Source organism: Rhea americana, unplaced genomic scaffold (assembly GCF_003343005.1).
Source record: "Rhea americana isolate MKP2758 unplaced genomic scaffold, rheAme1 scaffold_15, whole genome shotgun sequence".
Lineage (NCBI taxonomy): Eukaryota > Metazoa > Chordata > Aves > Rheiformes > Rheidae > Rhea > Rhea americana.
The window spans coordinates 2,723,952-2,748,116 of record NW_028185594.1 but is presented as its reverse complement, the minus strand read 5'-3'; the positions used below and the strand labels follow the sequence as shown (position 1 = coordinate 2,748,116).

The 24,165-nt window shown below is 39.1% G+C and overlaps 1 protein-coding gene and 1 long non-coding RNA gene across 2 annotated transcripts in view; one reads left to right on the top strand and one right to left on the bottom strand.

Moving 5' to 3' along the window:
- NBEAL1 (neurobeachin like 1) overlaps positions 1–11,307 on the bottom strand; it is a 91,438-nt gene extending 80,131 nt beyond the window's left edge. The window contains exons 1-2 of the mRNA XM_085299352.1: positions 11,266–11,307; positions 10,656–10,984 (exon numbers count right to left, since the gene is read on the bottom strand). Coding sequence (XP_085155478.1) covers positions 10,656–10,706 — 51 coding nt within the window. The 5' untranslated portion in view covers positions 10,707–10,984; positions 11,266–11,307. The remainder of the gene's footprint in view (positions 1–10,655; positions 10,985–11,265) is intronic.
- Positions 11,308–11,763: 456 nt separating this feature from the next.
- The window catches only part of LOC146598925 (uncharacterized), a 25,416-nt gene continuing 13,014 nt past the window's right edge, over positions 11,764–24,165 (top strand). Inside the window, exons 1-2 of the long non-coding RNA XR_014895135.1 lie at positions 11,764–11,782; positions 13,415–13,537. This is a non-coding gene — a long non-coding RNA (uncharacterized LOC146598925). The remainder of the gene's footprint in view (positions 11,783–13,414; positions 13,538–24,165) is intronic.

The following is a 24,165-nucleotide window of genomic DNA, read 5'->3' as shown; positions in this document are numbered from 1 at the left end:
TAAGCCATTCTAAACCGGTGAAATTGCTGTGCTGAATTCAATCAATCAATTCTAATTACCAAAATAATCACCTTTGGGTGCAACTCATTATCTTAATCATAATATTATTTTTTTAAATAGCTATTGAAAAGAAGTCCTGGAAAGTAATTATAGATCTTTTTCAAAATTCACAAGGCATTYTGTTCAATTTCTGGAATTAAGGAAGGCTTTTTGTTTTTTGGGGTTTTTTTTAAGCAGGAATTGCAGTGAAACAAGTCACAAACAACTGTTTTGCAACAGGCAGAAACTCCCATTTTGCATAGAAATTTGTATAAAAACAAACATGTAGACAACACTATAAAATTTACTTCACAGTAACTGTGAATCAATGTTGATATATTTCTTCTTTTCTATACATGAAGAAATATTATTCCACTAATGCCTTAGACTAAGATAATAAATTCTGAGAGCTGTTACTCATTTTCCTTTCCACTTAAGAGCTCCCCCCGCAAAAAAAGAAAAAAAAATTTTTTTCTTACTAAAATGGAAGTAGAACTTTATTTTTTCCTCGTCTTTTTTTTTTAATGACAAAAATAAAAGAGAGTCTGGTACCTGAACTGAATCAGCATCACATCTGACACACACCATCCACAAGACAATCCAATTAATCAAAACTCAGATTTCAATAGGGTCTTCACATTTGACAGAAGGTACCACTAGACAAGTTTCACATATAAACTGACACGAAGCAGTCCAGTTTTCCAGAGTCCACTGCACCCTCACCAGAAATTTACCATACCATGATGTATTAGATTCTATTAACTTTCAATTTGCCCAAAATTAACACAAGAAACCAACAGTAGTAAAAGCTGGAAGCTGTATTTTAAACATTATGGAACAAGAAGCATTCTAAATAATTCAAAGGCAAATAAAACAGTATGATCTCAAATATTGTACAGTATCAAGACAAGCCTCAATTCAATGAAAATTCAGACAATAGCTCAAAGGAAGTTTAGGTTTTAATGTTTGTTTGCTTGGAAATTCAAAGTTACATTACTGACTGAAATGAGAAAAAGGCTGAGCTTTAGCAACCGCATACTGGTCTTACAACAGCTAAAATATAAAGTTTATAACTTTTGCTATAAAGCAAGAAACAATAAAAGAACACAGGCTGAAGGGAACCAGGGTAGTACAACAGACAAAACACCCCAGCCTCTTATTTGACCACATCAATAGTCAAAATTTGTAAAAATCTTTCTGCAGATAAGGAAAAATGCTGAAGAGAATCTGTGTGCAAATCCTGTATTTGTTTCAAAGTACCACATGGTTATTATACACTAAGGCAAATTTCTATTTTTTTTAGCCATGGATTTAACTGTTTGCTTTGTCTTCTTCACCTCATCAGCTCTCAGGTTAACACTGTACCATAGTTGAACTAAACGGTTCCTATATTTTATCTAAGGTGGAAGGAAGCTTTTCAAAAGCACCCTGCAAAACTCTAGGACTCCAACTAGGACATACCAAAATTTGTGTTACTCATGCAACTGTTATTGGCATCTGTCACACTTACCTGATGTGTTTTTTAAATGATTATCACAGATGAGTAATATAAGATGCCCGCAAGTAACAGCCCTGTTCACTATAGCCTACTTTACTCTCAAAAACTTTGTCCATGAACAAAGTTAGATCCTATGCAAAAGCAGCGTGCAGTCATACCTGAGCCAGTGCACTTTTTGCCATTTGAAATCTCTAACAAGTTTATTTTAAGCAGTTTTGCACAAAGAATATGAAAGGTGCTTCCTTCTCATCACATTTTCTCTCAAATCCGAAGTCTGCCCTTGAAAGCATGTGAACACTAGAGATTTCTAGTGTTCAAAACTAGAACTGTTTGGAACAAGTGTTCTAAACAAAACTGTTTCCAGTGACATAACTTTTTTTCCTCCTTCCTCCACAGAAGGAGCAGTTAAACCATTTTAGCTTTAAAGCTCCTACAAAAMTTTAGTCATTTATCAAGATATCTGTTCATTCCAACTAGTCAAGATTTCATCAAAAGCACCGGTAACTCAAAACCAATTTTTACACACTAACGAACGCATTAGGCAAACTTATTTCTACGCAGAGTTGGTGGCACCACTTACAAACATCCCCATCTCCACTGCAACCCACTTTCTACAAAACTTCTGAGGATTATGGAAAACTTGGCTGATGGCCTGTGTGCATTGTCAGTTTACATTTCTAATCGCTCTTCCACTTAAGCCAAACATTTCCTCTTTTTGCCTGATGCTTCTATAAAAAGAAATCTCAATAGCTTTCTAAAGATGTATCTTCAGTTCTTAAATTCTCTTCCATATGGCTTTCTGCCATTTTTCACTTGAAAGTATGATGCTTTCCTATAATGATTACTAGTATTAGAAAAATAGTCTTGTCATCTATTTGAAGGCATCAAACCCAAATTGCTTTATTTTCACTTTGTTTTTATAGACTTACATGGCATTGTTGTTCAAGTCTGATAATCAGCGTGAGCGCTATCCTTTCAACTTTTGCCTTGGCTTCCTTACTCCTTTTTAAATGTTTTATAGTATGCTTCCACATGGTCTCAGGCAAATTCTAGTAAATGGTATTTGATGGCAAAAAAGAGCACTCTTTTCCTATTCCTACATAGCCATAGTTAGCAATGTTACTCAATGGTTATCAGACTATTCAATGTGACTTACTACTCTTCCTTACTGTATTTAGATGTAATCCTTAATCATGAACAGACTTACTCAAATTATTTTAACTGCTTTAAATGCTGGAAAAGGCATCAACATGCACAAAGTTAATGTTTAGATTTGCAGATGCATGCAGGAGCCTCATCTCACAGTGAGATGAGAAAGTTCAAAGTGTTTTATGATGAGAAAAATCAGGTTTAGTCATCCTTTCTTGTTACTTTCTACTGCATTTCCCATCCTCCTCTACCCACTGCATTTTACCAGAAGATAAATTGGAAAAGTTACCTGAACAAATGATGTCCCCAAAAATTTTCTTTTAAAAAAAGATGCTTTTCTCTACTGCTGATAGATGTGCATGTTTTTAACATTTTTCTTCTCACATGTATTTCTCTCCTCAAGACAAGTTCAATAACTAAAGCAGCTCTTCTGATCTACAACAGCTGTTTAACCCTTAGAAAGGTTAAACCTGTCTAAATATTTTAACAGTGTCTACTGACAGCATTTGGATTCCAGCATTAAGCTACAATGCCAGTCAATGGGCAGCTGGTAAGCCTTCTTCTCAATTCCATTTCTGTATTAGAACACAAATATATTGGACATTTGAGTTGATTCTGCAATGCTTTTATCTGGACACGTGCTATACCYGAACAAGATGACCAAGCTAAGTATCATAATTCGGGTACCGCAAGTAGCCACTGCTACATTGCTCTTACAGTACGTCAACATGGAGAATCAGAAGCATGCATTTCAAGTTTTGTGATAAATCATTCCAGTTAAGAGACATTCTCTCATGAGATCTCACAACATAAGATTCATTTCATTCAGAACTTGATCTTCAGTATATTCCACTTTTGTTGGTATGTTTAGAACTGGACATTTCTCATTAAATCTATAAAGCAGTAAATTCCCAAAATCGTGAACATATAGGAACTTCATGCTGCACAGTAGGACAACTCTGAATATTATAGTATCAGTATGGACAAACTCAGACCCATTTTCATGTAAAAATAATGACTATGTATGTATTACTAAATATAAAGTAACAAAAAAATATATATATATTTTCTCTGTTGCTTGCAAAATGTTACAATTTTCTTGCATCTTTTTTCTGTTTGCATCTACCTGCCATCTCAACCTAACCAGGAGTTCTGCAGTGAGGAGAATCTGCCACTCTTGTCTCGTATATATGAGACATTTATATGAAAAGTTCTATATTTGTAAATATCGTAACTATATTAGTTCTCAGACTATGAGAAATCTCTTTAAATAGCAGACAGTAAAACTAGAATTGAAGGCCAACTGCTCTTGTTTGTCYATATCCATTCTTAGTTCAGTATCTCAAATAAAAACATAACAAGGATAGTTTCACCTACACATCGCTCCAAGCAATTTGTGACTTTTGCAAGTAACACTCTCTGAACAGCGGATTTTAATTTATTTWAAATACTCTTCAAAAAGGCACTTTACATAATATTTTAAATAAGTCTTCATTCACTAATTTCAGCAGAGGCATGAATTCACATGAGAGTGACTTACAAAAAAAAAACGCTTTAACTGAGTACTTAGTTTGCTCCAGCAGTCATCTAGCTGTGAGCAGAATACTTCCTTATCTTATACAAAGGCAGTAATTCTATATATTGGTGTGATATGAATCACCGACAAATCAGCAATTGCATAATAAGGAGGACAAGTGCAAGCTGAAGTCAGGATGAAGTCGTGTTTAGGATGCAAAGGTCAGTATTTCACAGCGTTTAAAATTTCATGTCTAAGATTATATTCTTGTTGAATTGCACACTTCACAACTAAACATAATTTTGCAAACACTTGTCTGAGAAACAACGCTTAGATAAATGAATGCTGTTTAATGCAGTTTATACTGTTTTATGCAGCCCTACAATGAACTTATCTAAAAGCCACTCTGACCAAACTTTTGCTGTTTACAAATACTCCCCAATTTTATACTGGGGATATACGTTAAAAACCTCCTAAAAGCAAGATTTCACATTATTTAATGTAAACTGATGAGCTCTCCTTTATAATTTCATAATTCTCTTCTGAAAGGTGTACATTTGCTCTCACTTGCTAAACATCTTATGAAATCCCTCAATCTTTTGATGCAGCTTACATATTTGATGAAGCTATAAAACACTGTACAGGAGGCAACACCTCATGACAGTAGTGAAGGAGCAGCCTGACAACACAGTGGGACCACCTTTCTCAGGGACAATCAGTTACTAGGTCAGCTTAGCAAGACTTAGCAATACTGAGAAAAATGATACGATTGTTCCTGCTCCAAGATTATTTTTTGAGTATCAAGATAACCCTCCTTCTATGTTACTTTTGGCCCCAAAAGCCATGCTAACGGAATCTGCCTCAAGGAACAGCCCCTTAAAAGAATCCAAAGCCATACAAGATTATTCTTAGAATTTAAGGCCAAATTTATCTTTYTGTATAATAGGCTGGATGAAGGCACAGAAAACCTGAAAGTTCTTCTGTTTCACAAATTCTGCCCATTTACAGCACAGAGCACACATTAACTTAGACAAACTGTTTACTCTAGAAATGCAAACAAGCTCACTCATGTCAATTAAATGCCTTTATTTCACATGTGGAAGCTTCAACTTATAAGTATTTGCAATGTATTGGTCTTCTGACCTTAGAGGCTGTCATGTAAAAATAAAAGTTAGCTCAACTAGCATACTGTCACAGTTTGCAGCACTTCACTCTTCACAGTGGTCTTTACCTCCTAATGTAGAAACTATGGTTCCTCCAAAGACTACTTATTTTCTCACTGAAGTCTTCTTCTGATTTTTATAAAGCAGCCTACAGGATCCAGAACTTCACTGGGGATTCTTCCCAGATGAGGCAAAAATAACTCAAAGGACTTAAACACTCTAGGACAATTTTAGGATAATGCATCACTCCCTGCTGAAGTCATATTCCACATTTTTCTGTTAGCTTTTGATCTAGGACTAGGAATTGTTCTCCTATAAAACTTACAGTAGTAAGTCTCTTTCCATGCTATAACATCAGTTTAAAAAGAAAAAACATATAGATATCCCTCACCATGTCAGAGAGCAAACTACAATGCATTTATTTCAGTACAGCCAGCTTTTGTGAAAATCACACAGAAACACAGTGCAAAGAGCTTTCTTTCTTTTTTTTTTTTAAAAAAAGAAAACAGCTTTCACACAAGTCTGCTCTTCTATAACACAGCAAGTGATCTGTCTCAGTTCTCTCAGTGTTAGCAAAGACCAGAACTTTATGATTAGCTTTACAATTACCAATACACAGAATCCTTATTATACTAATACTACTACAACTAAACATCTCTGAAGCAGGAAGTGCAGGCTAGAAGCTGGCTGAGAAATATACCAACAGCTTGGCCTTTGAGCTATTAGATGACCTACAAGCTAAGGAGGTACTTAAAGGAAAACATGACTTTACTAAAGAGTGGAAAACAACAACACAAAAAAAMCAAGAACCAGCTACTTGGTGAAAGTCTGTCTGGTAGAATTAAAACTCTTAAATAAATAAGAGAAAAGCTTCTTGACAGGGTTCAGTGAGTACAGCACACCCACTGACTGAACAGTTAGTTCTGGTAATACGTGATCTGGCATGCTCTTTATTAGCCACCTAACAAAGCTAATTAAAAATGGATGGGCCATCTTAAAATTAAGGGTCATTTAGAGGGCTTTTACCATATCTAAAAGCCTTGGCATGAGACTTGGCCCAGCAGGGAAATATGCTCTACATATTACAAGCCTAACCTTGAAACAATTTTAAATTGCAATTTGGGTTTTACAAAGCAAGCTATCCTGGCCCCTTGGTTATGAGCAGCAGTGTCTGCTCCAATCCACTTTTGCAGATGCTACTTGGAAATAACAGCTTTATTAGAGGTTTCTTTTGGACTAATAGCCCTGTTTTAGTAACAATTTGCAGTATGCTCTTATGAAACTTAACCATTTGACTTTTACCTTTTTTGCCTTTTTTTCCCCTTTTTCCTTCAAGAGAAAAAAATATTTTTCAAACGATTTTCACAGTACTGCTCACACTCCACATGAAATGCTCCTAAGAGCTGAGAACTTGATATTTACGCTTTACTTTGCCTTGACAAGGCATTCAGGTTCTCTTGCTGGCATTTCTATACACTCATACATTCAGAAGTACACCATAAAGGAGAACAAATTTGTGCCATATATTGGGAAGAGGGACCGGGGGGGGAGAGGTTCGCACAGGGGAAGAGCTTTTTTTTTTTTTTTTTTTTAAAAAAAAAAAGACAAAGAGCTCCTTTTCTATAAACTTACATTAGTAAAGCATTTTCAGAGATCTTCTGCATATTCACTTATTTAAGATTTCCTATTCCTTTTTAGGTTATTCACAGCTTTGAAGTGATGACCCACATGCTTAGTACTTGGTACTACCATTGTCTGCGTGATCTCTGAAGAAACTTTTTCCTAGTGACTGCTATAAGGATGAACTTGTGTTATCTGTACTATATATATTTCATTTATCTTAGCAAGCATGTACTCCTGCATCTAGATGAAAAGACAGCAGTCTATATCCATATCAATATCCAAGTGAATAACAGCACTGTTTAATAGAAGAGAATTCAACATAAATAAAATCCCCATTTTAAACTGAAAACCACCAAAAAAAATGTCAGCAAGTTGCATGGTGAACAATGCTTTCTTTACAGAAAGTTTGACATCACCATTTAAAAACAAAACCAAAAAACCCTAAAAAACAAAGAACCACTCAAGTAAGGAGCAGCTCAGATTTTTAACAATGCAATGCTGTGATATATCCTCCACTGACTCAAATCTGAACTTCACTAAATTTAATGAATTTTTAAACTGTCTACACGCAGCACCAAAGTATCATAAATCCATGTGGCCACTACACTCACTGGTCATCTTCAGCAGCCAACTAATCTGTGGCTTTTTAGCTACTGGCCTATGAGATAGCTTTTGGCAGAACAGAGGCAGAAAACAAAGCAGAACACCCCAAACCCATCATTCCTAGATTAGAAGCTGCCAGATGTAAAGACAACTGAAAAAAAAAAAAAGATCCCTCATACACACAAAATCATCCACACACTGCTTCTGCAAAGATCCTGCCTACAGGCTGCTGTCCGCATAAATCTCTAATTGCTAGTTCGCATAAGAGACAATGAAAATACAGAAATGCTTTCCTAACACTACTTYGCACTTGAGTCATTGTTGCAGCTGACACTTGACACTGCACAGGGATGTCAAGTGATCACAAGAGACAAGTCATGACCCAGGATAGATGATAAGGTAGCAACACAGCATCTTTCATAGTTTTAAAACTGTGAGAAGCCTTGCTGAGATGGCACATAGTGCTCTATTTGACACACTACCATTAAGAACTTGTTCAAAATAAATAAAGAAATAGCCACACACAGAAAACGCAAGCCAAACAAGACTAGTTATTAGTAGCAATCTGAGGCATCACACACACTGAGTTCAGGTTTCGCTGTTTCTTTAACAAACCGAGCTGCAAAAGCTAGGATTGTGTATTTGGGATTTGTAAAGAAACAAACTCCATCTTGCTCATCTGCAACTCTGCAGCAGGTTTTGTAGGCTGGAGACCTTGCACATCTTCCTTTCCCAGAAGGACGTCAGCCACAGTAAAATCATGACAGTGCAACAGAGAGGTTATGATAGTACTCTTCACTGGGTATTCTTAACGGACTTCTCCATGAACTACCATATAAGCAGTATCATGTTGCTAGTGATTATACATTGCTACATTTCCCCCATTGGCTAGACTGGCTCTGAGGAAAGCAAAGTACAGCACAAAGATGTTTTCAACGGAGGAAAGAATAATCTATTTACAACCTTTCACATGCCAAGACTTAATTTCAGTTGCTCTTAACTCCAAACTTTATCTGAGATGAAATACTGTATGCTGGATGCCTGCCTGAAGCAAAARGAGAAGTCATTTTAGCTTTGTTTTTAGAACTGGTCAAGTGAAGAGGATAAGATGTTTTGTGTTCAGAATTTTTTGAAAACGTGAAAATACTTTTTTGAWTCACTCTAATGGCCTTCAAATTTCAGAGACAGGCCTTTTTATTAATCAAAACATTTTTCTACTTAAAAAGAAGTCATTTTAACATATGAATCTATCTATATGTGCCTCAATTAAATGGCTGGGGCAGGAGGAAAATATATATATATATATATATATATATATATATATATATATATATCAATGAGGCTTCATGAAGGCTTAGTATACCAAGAGGTTTTTTTGTTTTGCTTTGTTTGTTTGTTTGGAACGAAAGGGTCTGAATCTCATCCTCCACCATCTGAGATCTGACCAGACTGCACATATACCACGTCTATAAAAGAGCTAATCATCCTCTCTCCAGGTGATGTAATGCATATGTTAGAACTAGCTTTCCTTTATTTATGCAACCTTCCTGCTAGCATACAAAGGAGGACTGTGAAGGATCAGTGAAGAGGGGAAAAGGAATAAGCCAGACAAAAAAAAAAAAAAAACACTTAAGAACCTCACAAAGCAAGGGAGGAAAAGGACAAAGTCTGGCTGGGCACAGAAATGCAGAGCTTGGCTGATCTCCTGATCTCTGCATCCCTGCATCGCCCAAGGCTGAGGAAAGCCTGAAATCTTTGAGTCTGTTCCAAGACTCTTTGTTCTTCTCACATCGATGAACTCACTGGCAAAATATCCATCTCCTCTAGTGCTAGCCTATTTCCTACTGCCATTGGCATTACTACATTAGTTTAAATGGCAAAGGTCTATGCAAATAGGTTTCAACCCAACAGACTGCCCATGTGGGAATCACTATAAAGTCATACCATGGCATTCTGTCTGCACTAGTTCTTTTTATTTTTTTAACTATATAGAGAGCATTAGAGTTGCAAACTTGCGCAAAATTAAGAAAAGCCACAATTAAGACTGCCTCACACAACCTTTATCCACCACTTTAGCAGCTTGCGTTAAGATAGTGCTATACTTAAAATCTCATATTTTATGCTGTTGAGATGGGAGTCCTACTCTAGATGTGAATCAAGAGCATAAAGAATAGCAAGAGAATGTTTGTACTACCTTTAATGACTTACCAGTTTGAAAAGTTAAAGGAACCATGATATGTATATTGCATGGGACTGCAAAGAGAAAAAAAGCAAAAACAAACCAGAGAAGAGGGCCACCGCAAGCCACCCTTACCACTGCCACAGAGTTCTTATATGGCAGCAGGTCCATTCTTTTTCACAATCTTTACTGTTATTTTTTTTCCCTACGTTCTTCAGCATACAAATATCTGTGTAGGTAACCCAGAAAACCAATTTGTACATACAGACTCAGCACTCCTGGCAGCAACTAGAATCTGTACTTTAAACATATGAATCGCTTTATGCTGTAAAATAGAGAGAAAATAATGCTTTAACAACAGTCTTATCAGGTGAAATTCATTACTATTAATGGAGTACTTTGATGCTACTGTGATAACACCAGTAAAGGAAAAAAGGCTAGGGAGTAATTTAATAAATCCGCTCTTTGGAAAGGCTTTAAGTAACATGGTTTAAGTGAAACTAGAGCTGCATAAAAAAACATGAGGATAAAGCTACATATCAGGTAGCAATGAATTAAACGAATACAATTCATCTTAATGCACAGGCCCTAAGAAGAGAAAAATAAGATGCGTTCAGATAATTAAAAGGTATTGCTGAAGCAAGTGTTCAGTCTGAGCCACGACAGCGCTCTGTAATTCATACACAAAAAAGCCCAACCTAAATAACAAATGAACAGACAAGGTCATAAATAATCTAAGAAGGGCAGTTACACCCTCAGCAAAGCCACCCAAGTTCACCTAACTTCTAAGCAAAAATTTGTATTAAAAGATGTTACRGAGGCATTTTACGCAGCTCACAAAATAAAGAGGAAAATGGCACACAAATAGCCTAAAAACATACCTACCTTATTGCAATAAAGCATCCAGAGCTCATAGAGCCTCTCTCGGGATGCCATCCCTTCCCTTCCCCTGCTCGTCGATGCCTGCTGCTGCTGCTGTTCAAGATCCTACCATGCTCAGCCCCCAGCTGCTCTTTCTGCAGTTTCCGCTTTCTTACTGCAGTTGTACCATAACCCCAGGAGCGAAGGATGAAAACTGCGGGGTTTCAGCCTCTCCTTTTTGGGTAAACAACGTAGCACGACACCAGCAACCGAGGACAACTGTCAAGCATGTCCCTTCCTCGTCAGCGGCCCTTCAGCGATAATCTCCGGGAGAGAAAACATACCCTTCAGGTCTTTGGTTGGGGAAGGAGGAAAAAATAATAATTAAAAAAGAAAAAGCAAACCACAAATCCGTATCTAACGCCCACAGGCGACCTCACGAACTACGTGGAGGCAGGTCCCGCCGCTTTTACCTCTGACACGGCCCCTCGGCGCAGCCGCGCCCGCCTCCCAGCCTTCCCACAGCCGCCGCCGCCTGCTCCCCTCACAGCGCCGCCTGCTCCCCTCACCTCCCGCCCCAGGCTTGCCCCAGGCTTCCCCCCCGCCGGCGCCGCCGCCTCTTCCCGCAGCCTACCCGGGCCGCGGCGAGGGGCGGCAGTCGGCGCCGAGCGGCGGCCCGGGGCGGTGGAGGGAGGCCGGGCCTCGCCACACGGCCCGCCCCGCCCGCATTCCAGCGCACGCCCCGGGCCGCCGCCGCCGCCATCTTGGCTGCGGGCAGCACCTCCCCGCAGGCGGAGCCGTTGCGGCCGTTAGCCCCGCCCCTGCGGCCGTTGCGCTCGCGCCGTCAGCGGGCCGCGGCCGGTTCTTGTCAGCAGCGCGGCGGACCTCTGCCCCTTCTTGTTTCCTGAAACGAGATGCTCAGAGTTAAGGCCGTAATTCCAACTTTTCTAGAGCTAAATGAGGACTTCTCCCCACCCCCAAAGAATTTACGTTACACAAGAAGTCTTTTTACCCTTAAAAGGATCGATGTTCCCAGTACTTCTGGGAGCCAGAACCTCATGAGAAGCCTCATGCTGTTTTATAAGTGATTAAGACTGTCAAGCCTGTACATGCTTTGTGTTCTCCAAAGAGGCTTCTCTACATAGCCTGAGGTATGTATAAATATGTAAAATYCCCCAGCTCATCAACTGTGTTTTAAGTAGCCCATGTTTTGATGTGCAGAGCTTACATGGGACCAAGAGAGCACACCTAAATTAAGATCTTTAAAAGAGGTGTGGAAAAGGCATTCCTCAACTCCTCTTTTCTTTTCTTTTCTTTTCTTTTCTTTTCTTTTCTTTTCTTTTCTTTTCTTTTCTTTTCTTTTCTTTTCTTTTCTTTTCTTTTCTTTTCTTTNTCTTTTCTTTTCTTTTCTTTTCTTTTCTTTTCTTTTCTTTTCTTTTCTTTTCTTTTCTTTTCTTTTCTTTTCTTTTCTTTTCTTTTCTTTTTCCTGAAGTGTATCTGCAGTACTCTGAACCTCCAGAGACAGGATAGTCCAGCAAAATATTTTTCTCGTGCTGGGTCTGTTATACAGTCCTTTTAGCAGCACCTTGCAGAGGGCTCCACTGGATGGCAAGGGGCCTGATCTTCCTCCCCGTCTGCTGCTCCCGTGGAAAGTGGGGCTGGAAACTATTGTTTCAGGCTTCAAAATAGGGTGAGGAGGGTATAAAGGAACAGCTTCTCCCTGTTCCTGGTACATTGTGGCCCTGCAGCCTGTGGCTACAGCTCTGTTGCTTCTGCCGCAGACTCTTTTCATCACCTGGGCAAGTCTCACACAAGCTTTTCTTGAAGAAGCAGGACTCRCCATTTATTGCATAGCTAGTTCCTTCGCAGAGGATTTCCATACTGCTGCAAAAGTTCACRTGAAGTTAGATATCTTCTGACAAGGAACTGGCTGTGCAATATCATTAAATTGTCTGCTGTATAAAAAATATGCTAGGGATGGATATGTATAACCAAGATTCCAGAGACAAGTTGAGATTGGTTCCTTCAACATAGCTTTGATTTTTTTTTCTTGTCTTTAGAAGATGATTGAGGTTTCTCTGGAGAAATTTAAGGTCTAGTCTGTGCTGAGTGCTGTATCATGTGAATCAGCAATACAGGAGTAAAACAAGTATTTTATCCTGAAGTATCTAAAATTAGTTCCTAGCATGGATGGAGAGACACTGACAGAAAGGAGTCTGTAAGATTATTTTTAGTTGCATGATACATGTGTTCTGGTACTTGCTACAGTACTCTTTCCCCCCTTGAGGCTGCTGCATAATTTTTTCCAATCAAGAAAAAGACAGAAGCTCAGAGTCCCACTGTGTCGCCAGGACAGATTTTGCCCAGACACCCCTCTGTTAACAGCCGCCAGGAATGGAGGTTGCACATCCTCCTCAGGGAACTTTTCTCACTGCTCAAGATACTGCTAGGAGCTCTTTCCTAACATCTATCCTACACCTCCTTTGGAACAAATTCAAACTATTGCCATTTGTCTCTTCCATAGTAATATGGGAAAAGGAAGTTCCCTGCAGCACACTTCTATGATTTAAAAGCTGTTATCGTATCTCCTTACAGCTTTTTCTAGATTAAGTAACTGCTTTTTTTTCCCACACTTTTTAAGCTTTCCTTTTAACTTGCTCTCTTTGAAGAAGTCAGGCCCAAGCAATACCATGTAGGAAACCCAATCTTTCTTTGGGATCCTGCTTTCTTTCCTTGTGTCACTCACATTTGAAAATAACAGCATCTGCTTCCCTGTACAGAAGAAGTGCTACAGCAAGCTTTGATAGAAAAAGAGTCCTGTGGGAGACTCCTCCCTTGTTCAAAGTCAAAGAATGGAAAAAGATGTAAAAAGAAAAGCTACTGGCTATCCAAAGGTGCTTTAAAATGTGAGTATGCAGGGATTGGTCAAACTGTGAAAGCTAATTTTTAGAATTGTTATCACCTGAATGTCTGCCTTCATAATTATTTACTAATTGCTTCACAGACTTTAAATAGGCAGGTAGAGCATTGTCATTTCATTATCACTTTGTTGTTTTCTCTTGGTAAGTGCTTGTTCATATTAGGGGTTTTTCTCATGTGCTTTCTTTATCATACTTGTAATTTTGTTTGTTTGGTTTTTAATCTTTTTAATAACTRCTTATTTGTATCTCAGTCATCTTACAACAGACTGAGCTTATTAGTCAGTAGTAGAATGAATGGAGAGAAGGATGGGGGTTGTGAGAGARAAAAACTTAATGATTAGGGGAAAAACTTAGCAATGGAAGGGGTTATGTTTGAATTCAGCTTTGAACCAAGAGATCTCTGAAGTGGCAGAAACAAACAAACAAAAATGCTGTTTTTATAGTGAATTCTTCTTAAGCCAAGCCTATTTTCTTTCTAGAAGCAGATAGGAAAGACAAAAGTCTGTAACTAATTTTCAGATATTCTGAAACCTAYTAGAGTTTCTGCTAAGATCATGCTCTAGACCAGTAAAATTTCCACTGAGACAGAACTGATTCATGGTAACATGAATCTATCTGAGGTCTTGCTTAATGTCCTTTTTTTTTTTAAGGAAAACACAAACAACGAAGACCTGAAATAGGTTTGGAAATGAACTTGTCTCCCAACTTGGTGGTTTTCCTTTACCAGTTATCTGTTATACAGAGGCAAATTCATGTTATCCTGAATCAGTTYTATCTGAGGTCTTGMTTAATGTCTTAAGGCTATTTTTTTTACTAGCAAAACACAAACAATGAAGACCTGAAATAGGCTTAGAAATGAACTTGTCTCCCAACTCTGTGATTTTCCTTTACCAGTTATCTGTTGTACAGAGGCAAGGAGTAATCCTTATATTATAAGCAAGTGCCTTCAAGGCAGCTGGGACTAAAACTCTCCCTGGGAAAATTACTTTTGCTGTATGTAAGGAGAAGGCATCTTATGGATGCAGATTTAATTGGTATTCAATCATTCTTTTGTCACCATGTTCATGTTGTACCCCAGTAATTCAGAGTTGGTTAGGCATCCACGAGATGTGGAACTGGGAAGGAATTTGTCTGCCCTTTGATAGATAAGCTGATATCTAGAATTTTAATTACTTTTTTCCCAAATGTTGGAGACTGGCTACAGCTAAAGCCAGGATGTAGTCTGGCTAATAGCATTAAGTTCTTCTGGTCCCTGGCTTCTGTTTTCACATACTCAGGGTTAAACCATTCACCAGACTTTAGGTTGGAAAGGGYTTTTTCCCCAGGGTAGCCTGGACCATGCTAAATGTTTCTGTCCTTTTCTGTGTATTTGCCTTGCTTCCACAGGGGACTTCAGTATAATGAATACCCTGCGTTAAAAGGCCCTGGCAAAGACTTCATCTCYTCTGTGTCTTTCCTATGGTATAGGTTCCTTTACCAGAGGCCTTAAGTCTGCAGCTGTGCCTGGAGTGTTCTTGTGTAGGAGACCTCTTAAGGACACTTATAGACTAATATATAGTATATGATTATAGGGGCTATGCTTGATCTGCTTGGTTTCTTACAAACTCCAACAGCTGGTAAAAGTTCATGGATGGCTGTTCAGGCTAACAGCTACCCCCTCTCCACTACTGTCATTCATGCTAGATGTGCTTGATCTAGTATGTATAGAGTCATGCTAAAGTTGTCATTATTTTGCAGATGTTCTAAGACAGCAGTAGCTGCAGCACAGGACTGTATTGGAAAAGTATTCTCCTTCCTTCATCAAAACTGACTTCTTACTCTGAGTAAACCATCCCTTAGTGTCTGCTGTATTATTGCCAGTGTTCACTAGTGTTACCAGTAACTGTATCTTAGTGTCATATAAGGAACTGAAAGTCTTTCAAGCCTTGGTCCAACTTGAAGATGGTTTTGCCTGAAGCTCTTTATGCTGCACTTARCTGATGCTTCAAATCATTCTGCTTGAGTTATGAAATATTCACTGAGTGATTTCTTTATGCTGCAGAGCTCCACAGCTCTGAATCTGCAGCATGATTCCTGAAAGTATTCAGTATGATGGAAAACAAACATGTAACCAACACTGAAAGATGTGTGAGAGAGCATTACTCTTTGGGGAACTTTCTGAACTGAATTCATTCTGAGCTGAGAGGGTAATACTGTCCTGAGAATGCCTGCTACAGTAGCTTTAAGGCTTGTGGGCTCTCTGGCAGATTGACTCCTGTTGGACTGAGACAGGACCCAAATGAAGGGAAGCAGCCGAAGGGGAACATGCCCAGGAAAACTCTGATTGCTGCTACAAGTGGGCTTCTTGCAAAATGTTAGGTCCAACCTGGGACTGGCATTTGGCCAGGACCTCACAGAAGCRGGAGTGTTAGCTGCAGCATGCACAGTACTGCCTGTCTGAGTGAGATATGAAACCAAGGCTCTGTCCTTCACAGTGACCTTGCAAATCCTTAAAGGACTGGGCTAGCCTAACTTCTGACACAGGGCATAAGACCTGAATGATGGCTAGTGTTGTAAGATTTGAAAACATAGTTTTAAAAGATCCTGCAGTGTTAAGTAAACACAGTATGTTGTTGAAGTGTTTGAGTGATTTGTGGGGACCACTTCTACGCTGAATGGGTTGTAGAGTCCTTAATATAATGGGTCTCTCTTCTGGCTTCTGACCCAAGACCCTAGGGAAAGTAGCTACTTCCCAGTGCCACTGAGGGTCAACATTAGTTTGTGTCTACAGACAGTGTGAGGTCTTGGCTAAACAAAAGAGCATAGTGTAGGCCCTGATCTTGAAATCTGAGCTGTGTGGTCCTGTGCAAAACCCCTCTGACTTAAATACTAAATAGGAACAGAGCGCTATACAGCACTGCAACAATCTTTCACCATGGAGAAATGAATAAGCAGCAGAAGGGTTTAGTTTGATATCAGTAGCATTACAATTGGTTATTGACAAAAATAATCATTATTGATGGCAAAAATTGTGCTTCTGGGGCTGTGAAGGCAAATCCAAACATGGATGCACAGGATGTCAGGTGGCAGCTCTAGGTGACTACAATTTGCTGAATGCCTTACTGATACTAGTAGCACAGTAGTGAATAGCCACTAATATTTGGAGAAAAATCAGTGTAACAGGACTAAATCTGATTAGAAATAATTCTCTTGCATGCTGAAGTGTTCAGGTCCTTTTAGTAGTTAAAGGAACAGAAGACCATTGTGGCTGCTTTGGGTCCTGCTGGACAGCATTGTATTAACAGCAGTAAAATCAAGTAAAAATTGATTATAAGTAGATAAATTCAATTGGCATTGTTTGATATCTATTACATTTGTTTGGAGTAGAGGAAAATACCTCAACCTTATTTTCCTTTGTCTTAGAAGCCTAAGAATATATTAACTCTGTTCTCTTTCAACAGCAAACTCAGGGGAAAACCAGCCAGACAGAGAAATAATAAAAAAAAAAAAGTTTGTTGCATATAAATGTTTTTACATTTGAAAGGATCCATGTATACTAAAGACACTGATTAGAAAGCAAAAACAAAGACCTAGATAACAAAACAACCACTAGGGGTTTCTTCCCTGCTAATTTGTTGATATACAAACAAACTGTGTTTGCAAACACACTTGCCCACAGGAAGCTATACCCCTGCCTAGCTGTTTCAGTACTCCATTCACTTGGCTGTTCTTACCTTTGTCATTTTTGCTGAGTTTGGCTGCAAGACCTCAGTATGCAGAAGGAGTGAGCAGTCCTTGACACAGTGTACAGTACTGGATCCACGCTCAATAGGATAAGAGATTTTTTTTTTTTTGCTACTTAAAGAGATTGAATGTTTTTGTTTTCTCCCTCTCCCTTGTCTTAAAAAAAGACAATAACAATAGATTGTGGGTACCAACTTTGTTACTATTAATAAGCAGGGAATCAAAGTAAAGAGTAGGTCAAGCAATATTTCTATCATTTTACTAATGGGATCATGTGGAAAAGAAAATGCTACTACCACTGCAGCAGAGTTGTTTCATGTCACTTTATTTTTAATCTCTTTCTGTTCCCTGATTATATAGACAAAGGCTTTTTAATGCATATGGATTCCTAGTGACAATACTGTAAAATAGTTCTGGCAGTATGATAATAAACTGCCATGTTTTCCAATGGCCTTTGGACCAGGCCTTTCTATCAATTTACTTTAACAGTAAGCRGGCATGTGTGAGGTAGAAAATGACATAATCAAATGTTGGGTAATGGATATTTATATCGATCCGGATTTCACTGCTGAAATGCTGTACTCAAAGCACTTCAAATTTCACAGATAAAAGACAGGAGAAGTTTAAAGAAGGATACTTATTGTTTAAGGCAGAGAAGAGCCTTTTTATTCTGCAAATTAAAAAGTTTCATTCAGGAGATATATAGATTTTGAAGCTCAAGAATGAGTTTTTCAGGCAAAATATAATGGCATGCTAATTTCTTCACTTGAAGAAACTTAAGTTGCAGTTGAACTTGCAATGTTTTTTTTCAGGGAAAAATGCAGTGAATTTTCATAGCCCTATCTGATCAATGTCAAAGATGCTCAAGATTGTTTGCTCTGGATCCTTGTTTGGTGTGATACGGTGTGATCCTTAATCAATCCATATATTGCTGTAGTTTTTAAAGTCTGAATATGAGGTAGTCTCAGGGTTTAAGCTGTTCTGAGTTAGTTGGAAGGGCAGGCTGAAGCTGATGTATTCTGGAGCTATTTAGGTAGCTATTCTGCCTTGCTATTTATGTTCCACTATTGGGAACTTAATTCCTTCCCCCTTCCCCCCCCCCCCCACTTACTCAGGTTATCTTCCATTAACTCAAATGGGATGTAGAAGTTGTATGTTACGGGGTCATATCAGAGCTTTTTGTCTTATTTTCAGTGTTTTCCATATAGTTGCATGGTCTATGTAGAGACCAGTGTTAAAACAATGGGGAAATACTATCTGACAGGAGTGATGGCGGGGAGCGGGGGGAAATGGCACAGGTTTTGGATTAGTGTGTGAAACACTCCTGTAATCATGTTTTGTTGTCCTTTCCCCCTTCTTCCCTTTGCCCCCAATAAATGACCCTTCCTTTTTTTTCCTGCTTATTTCCTTTTGCTCTTGCTTTACAGCCACTTTTGAATTACCCTTCGCAAAATTATATCACGTGTAGTGTTGTATTTCCTGCTCATGCTGCATGGAGCAGTCTTTTTACTTGGCTGGTTTCTTGTTCAACCAAAATAYGTGCAAGTTTTTGCTTTCTTGCTTGTCTTGCATTATGAGCCTTGTATAGCAATTTCATGAAGCTATGAAACTGCAGGGGCAGATTTTTTTTAGCTGGCCTATTCTTACCCAACTGCAGCTTTGCTTCTCAGATGTGCCATAAATTGTATCATTCCTTTTGTTAGTGTTGGTTGTGGAGGTGCTTGCCCAGCCAGGAAACTGTGGCCTTAACAGTAGAAGAAAGTAGATTAAGGGAAGGGTATGAATTTAAGTGTAGCAGTCAGTCCAAAATACCTATATGCTTTGTCTGGGGGGAAAAAAAAAAATACCTTCTCCCTGAAGGTTAATGCAGAACAAATTCAGTTTGCTTACTGGATCAACTTCTATGTGCCAGCATTTCYCAAAGACCTTTGATAGATTCAGAAATATTGTACTGTTTTTTTTCTTCTTTTCAAGATCATGTTTGCTTAGTGAAGCCTTCTTGCCCTTTGGATTCCTTTAAGATCCTTTATGATCAGTACAATAGGTACTAGTCTTGGTATGGAAGTCAGGATATGCTTCTGGGACTTGAGACCAGTATGGGGACAGTGGTGTGTGATTTCTGCATTGTGCTTAGAAATGTAAGAGCAGCCATCCTGGGTTAGACTGACAGTCCATATTATCCATCTAGCCCAGAACTTGCCAGCAACGTRGGTGTCTTAAACTTGTCCAGTTTCCTTTTGAATCTTTGCAGGGTCTCTTTGCCCTTAGTGCTCTGTGCCATAGATTGGCTGCGTGCTGCATGATGGCTGCACCCAGAGTTTAGGAAGAATTTGTAGTCCAAGACGTTTTTCATTAACTGGAAGGTATCCATGGTGTGAGGAGTCTGGGTAGCCATGTCTCTTTCAACAGTGGCCCTCAACTGCTATGCTCTTATGACAGCTCTTTTCTAATGTGAGGATTATGACTGTTTTATCAGCCCCAAGAAAAACTCAAGCATAAGGACAATTGGCAAATAGAGGTAAGTGTTTATGTACAGAAAGCAGACCACATATTAGCCTGTGGGCCTGCTACCAACTGTAAAATGAGCTACACAGAACATCCAGGTTTTTGATAAAGCTGAGACTTGCTCTGTAACTTTCTGGTGTTCCTTTCCCTCTGTCTAGTGCCCTTTTTATTTACTTGATACCTGAGAGTCCTTGAGYAGTTTCAGACAAAAATAAACAAAACCTCTTAGCATACACTGCATCCAGGCATTGCTGTGGTTCTTGCCTCCCRAGTGGAGAAATTTGGGATGGGGAGGTTAATTTACCCATCTCTGAACTCTGGGACACAGCAGAGTTGAGAATCCAGACTTGCTAATATTTTTTTCTGATCTCTGAATAATAATTTGTTCATTCTTGCCTTTGCACAATGGAATGCAGCATATAACCTACACAATGCTACTGCTGTATTTCTCATTTGCAGTAATTGAGCAAGATACCTCTGAGTATGTAGGCATGTTAATTGCTATCTGGGGAGCTGGACTGGTCTTGTTTACTTGTTTTCCCTAAGTTTTTCTGAAGGCAAATTAAATATTTGGCTTTTCAGTTCTAAGCAGGCAAGCAGATACTGTGCTTAAACTGCAATGTTATTTTGCAAACCTTGGTTTGTATGGTAACCCAAGCATGCAGTTATGCTTATTACTTACACTGTTCTTTCTGTAAGTGCACAATAGTGGGCATTTGTAAACAAGAGAATGTGATTTTTTTTTCATACCTTTACCTTGAGAGCTGAATGGTTCATACTTTGTTTCTCTTTGACTGAAGCATGATGTTTTTCTACACATCAGACCTGAGACTGGGCTGGCAGTAGCTGAACAAGCTGTTGTCCAGTGGCAGGCTGTCCTCCTTTACTACCAAAGTAGTGTTGCTCTTTGCATTCTCTTCCTCTTYTGTATGTGAGATTATTTTCCTCCCTAATGTTATTGGGAACAGATTGGTGAGTGTCACCAACAGGCTGCTCATACCGGAGTGTGAAACAATGGAAAATGAGGCCTCTGACGTAGCAGGTGAAGAGATGGAAGTGTAAACAGCCTACGCCACTGCTGTGAGTTTCTTGGCTTTATTCAAGGGTTTTACCTGAACGTTTAACATGCAAAACAGARTCAAAGGCTGCCATTTAAAGCCCAGATGAAATAGTTTAAAATTAAACAGGTAGCAGRTAGGACTGCAGACTGTCCTAATAGTTCTGTGCACTGTATACTGCCTTTCCATTCCAAAATTCTCCAGTTTCTTGCTGAAAAGCAGAAGTGTATTTGCCTAACTACCTGGAAGCCATTAGGGGTCAAAAATGTTTAGACTTTACTGTACCCAAATGATAACTGATCTGCTGTAAAGATGTGAGATCCTTTTGGTGTTAATATTTTATTATGGCTCTTATTTATTATTGTGCAAACAGCCAGCTGACATGGGATTCAGTGATGACTAGTAGATATATACATAAATGATAATTAATGCTGCAATAGACTTTCCCTAGCGCAGCAGGATGTTTTCCTGTTCCTAATCCACTCAGGTATGCTTATTGAGTTCCTTCTGCACACTGAGTATAGTCTGGTGATTCAGAGACTTGGCTAGATCTCCTGCTGGAACAGATCAGTGCAGCTCTGAAGCTGGAACCACAATGATTTACACCAGCTAATATCTGGTTCATGAAGTATGCCTTCATTAAACAGTGCTGTACAAAAATGATGTGATTCAAGATATCTGAAGATTCTAGGAAAATCAAGATATCTGAAGATTCTGGAAAATATTTCTGAAGAAATCTGAGAAGAGCTGGGATCAGAGTGGTAAGGAGTGTGTCAGCACAGAGAAGCTTGTTAGAATCTTGGGGCATGAAGAATTTGATGCCAAGTATGCAGTGTTTGCTGTGTTTCTCTACATCTGGCTGGTGTTTTCCTCCTCTGTCAGTACTTTACTAATAGCTACTAATGTAGATATTAATGTGAAGGTCTAATTCTTTTCTCTAAGTCTTCCTCATTTTTTAAATTTCTGATCTAGGAATAGAGTCTAGCTCTGTACTTACCAGAGTTAGCAATATATAGCTGGATCTATAACAGCTATTTAAAGTAGCATGTACAGCTAATAAAAAACATGTACAAAATATGTACAACTAATAAACAGCTGGATAATCATGAATACTTTTAAAAAATTCACTTTGGCTTCTGAACAAGCTGGGAGTTAATGTGGACTTAAGCTCTGCCTCTTTTTCACAGTCTGTATTGAACTCCCTGCTTCCCCTGCTCCTCCCCTCAAAATGTGAGAGCAATCAGATTTTACTCTGGACTGCACAGCTTTAATTCATTTTTAGTACTGAAGGAACATTAGATTGAAAAAGTATTTTGGAATACATTTACTATTTACTTAACATGGGAACAATAATTCAGTGCTAGTCAGCCAGCCTCTGCAGAAGCCAACTTTGACGTTCACTGCACCCCAGTCAAATAATCTGTATTCCCTAGGTTTCAGCAAATACTGTTGCCCCTGAAGTTGGGCAGCCATCTAAAATTTTGAGGGAGTGGATCTCAAAGGTAAATGCAGGTTGGAACTGGTGGACAATCATCAGTGAGCTCCAGCATTTGGCCTTGGAGCTCATCCTTTTTTTTTTTTTTTTTTTTTTTTTTGCGAAGCTGTATCTTGTGGGAAGCAAAATTCTGCAGCAGTAAACAGCAAAAATGTAGGAACTGAAATTGCCACTGTTCAATAATGCCAGAATAAGTTAAGTTATCACAGCCATTACTGTGCTTTTATGAGAAACTCTGTTCCCTTATATAGATAGAAAATTGCTAAAACATCCATTCTTTCAAAGTTAGTAAAGAAGGTTTCATGTCTTGAGCTCCTGTAGGTGGGCAAAATGCCAGCAACTATGCATTGCGCATGTGTAGTAGGAAATAAATGGAGGAGGATACTTTATGATCTGATGCAATGGGATTTGTAAGGATTCTGTATTGCAACAATAGGAGAAAATATATTCATGTGACTTGGAGATAATCTGTGTTGTTTACTCATGACCTGGTAATGCAGCCACTCCAGAACTGTGCTGCTAAAACATGTTTGCCATGCTGCTCTGTATTCTCCCATTGTGTACTGGTGCAGAGCTTCAGAGCGCAGGCACCTGGAATGCTCCTGCTGCTATGGGTTATTCTCTATAGTATATCTTACTAACTAGGGAAGTACTTTATCAAGCTTTAACTCTGCCTGGTTTAAGCCACATAGCTGCTCTTGTCTTAGGAAAGGCATAACTGTTGCAAATATGACTTAATGTATTCTTGTGACATTGAATCATGACACACTATGGTCATGAGCAAGTTGCAGGTATCAGTCCATAGCAGAACTTTACACCAACTAGCCATGCTAGGCCTTCTCTGCTGTAATATGAAAGGAGTACTTACCTGGAAATAGTCACTTAATTTGCCTTTTAGCATTTCCAAGTTATGAGCAGGCCCTAGAAATGGCACTGATGTTCAACAGCTAACTTCCTTCATCTCTAGTGGAATTTTGCACCACCTTCCTGAATTGCCTGTGCCTTCAGTGGCTACTCAAAGGGACTGTATAACTATGTCCTCAAAGGGCAAACCAAATTTCTCCGATGATAGTGCCAGGCAGAACAGCTCACTGAATTACATGGCAAGACCTGATAGAGTTGTTGAGATCCAGCCAGTTCTGGAGGTCAGGATAGTCTTCACTTTTTTTTTTTTAAAGTACCCAAGTAATTGGGTTCTCATAAATAATCCAGCTGACTTTTTCCACCAGATGGAATTGCACTGTTTCATGCAGGACTACAGGTCAAGGTGGTCACTGCTGCACTTGTAACAGTGTCCCTGGAAGCTCTTGTCTTCATAAAAAAGATCTGCAATGCAAGTGTTTGCAGAGACTTGTAGCCCATCCCAGTGTATGTGTCATCAGGATGCTGGCATACCAGGGCTTCCACTTACCTTTCCCATTTTTGGCAGTTCCCAGAGATGAGAGCTGTGAGCAAACAGTAGTTGCTTTTATATACCGTAGTYCTAATGCTGCGTCTGCAAAAAGTAATGAAAAGGGGGCCTGTTCTGAGCTTTGGGGGGGGGGGGATTTCATGTTTTGTCTTTATTGTAGTGTGTGATGTTTACTGTATTTACCATATGGGACTCTCTCTCCCACTCCCTCCTCCTGTTGGGCTGCTTTTGCTGATATTGGGTACAAAGGAATTCTATATAGAGTGGGCTGTGCTTTCAGCTGGTATGAACTGTTTTATGTATCAAATCTGACCCAGATTCCAGTGGGGAATATGTATTGTAAAAGCTGCCGTTCTTTACGGTGCCTCCTTGGCCTGAAAGCTATGTAACTCAGTGGGCCTAAGAAGTTTTTGGTGTAGGT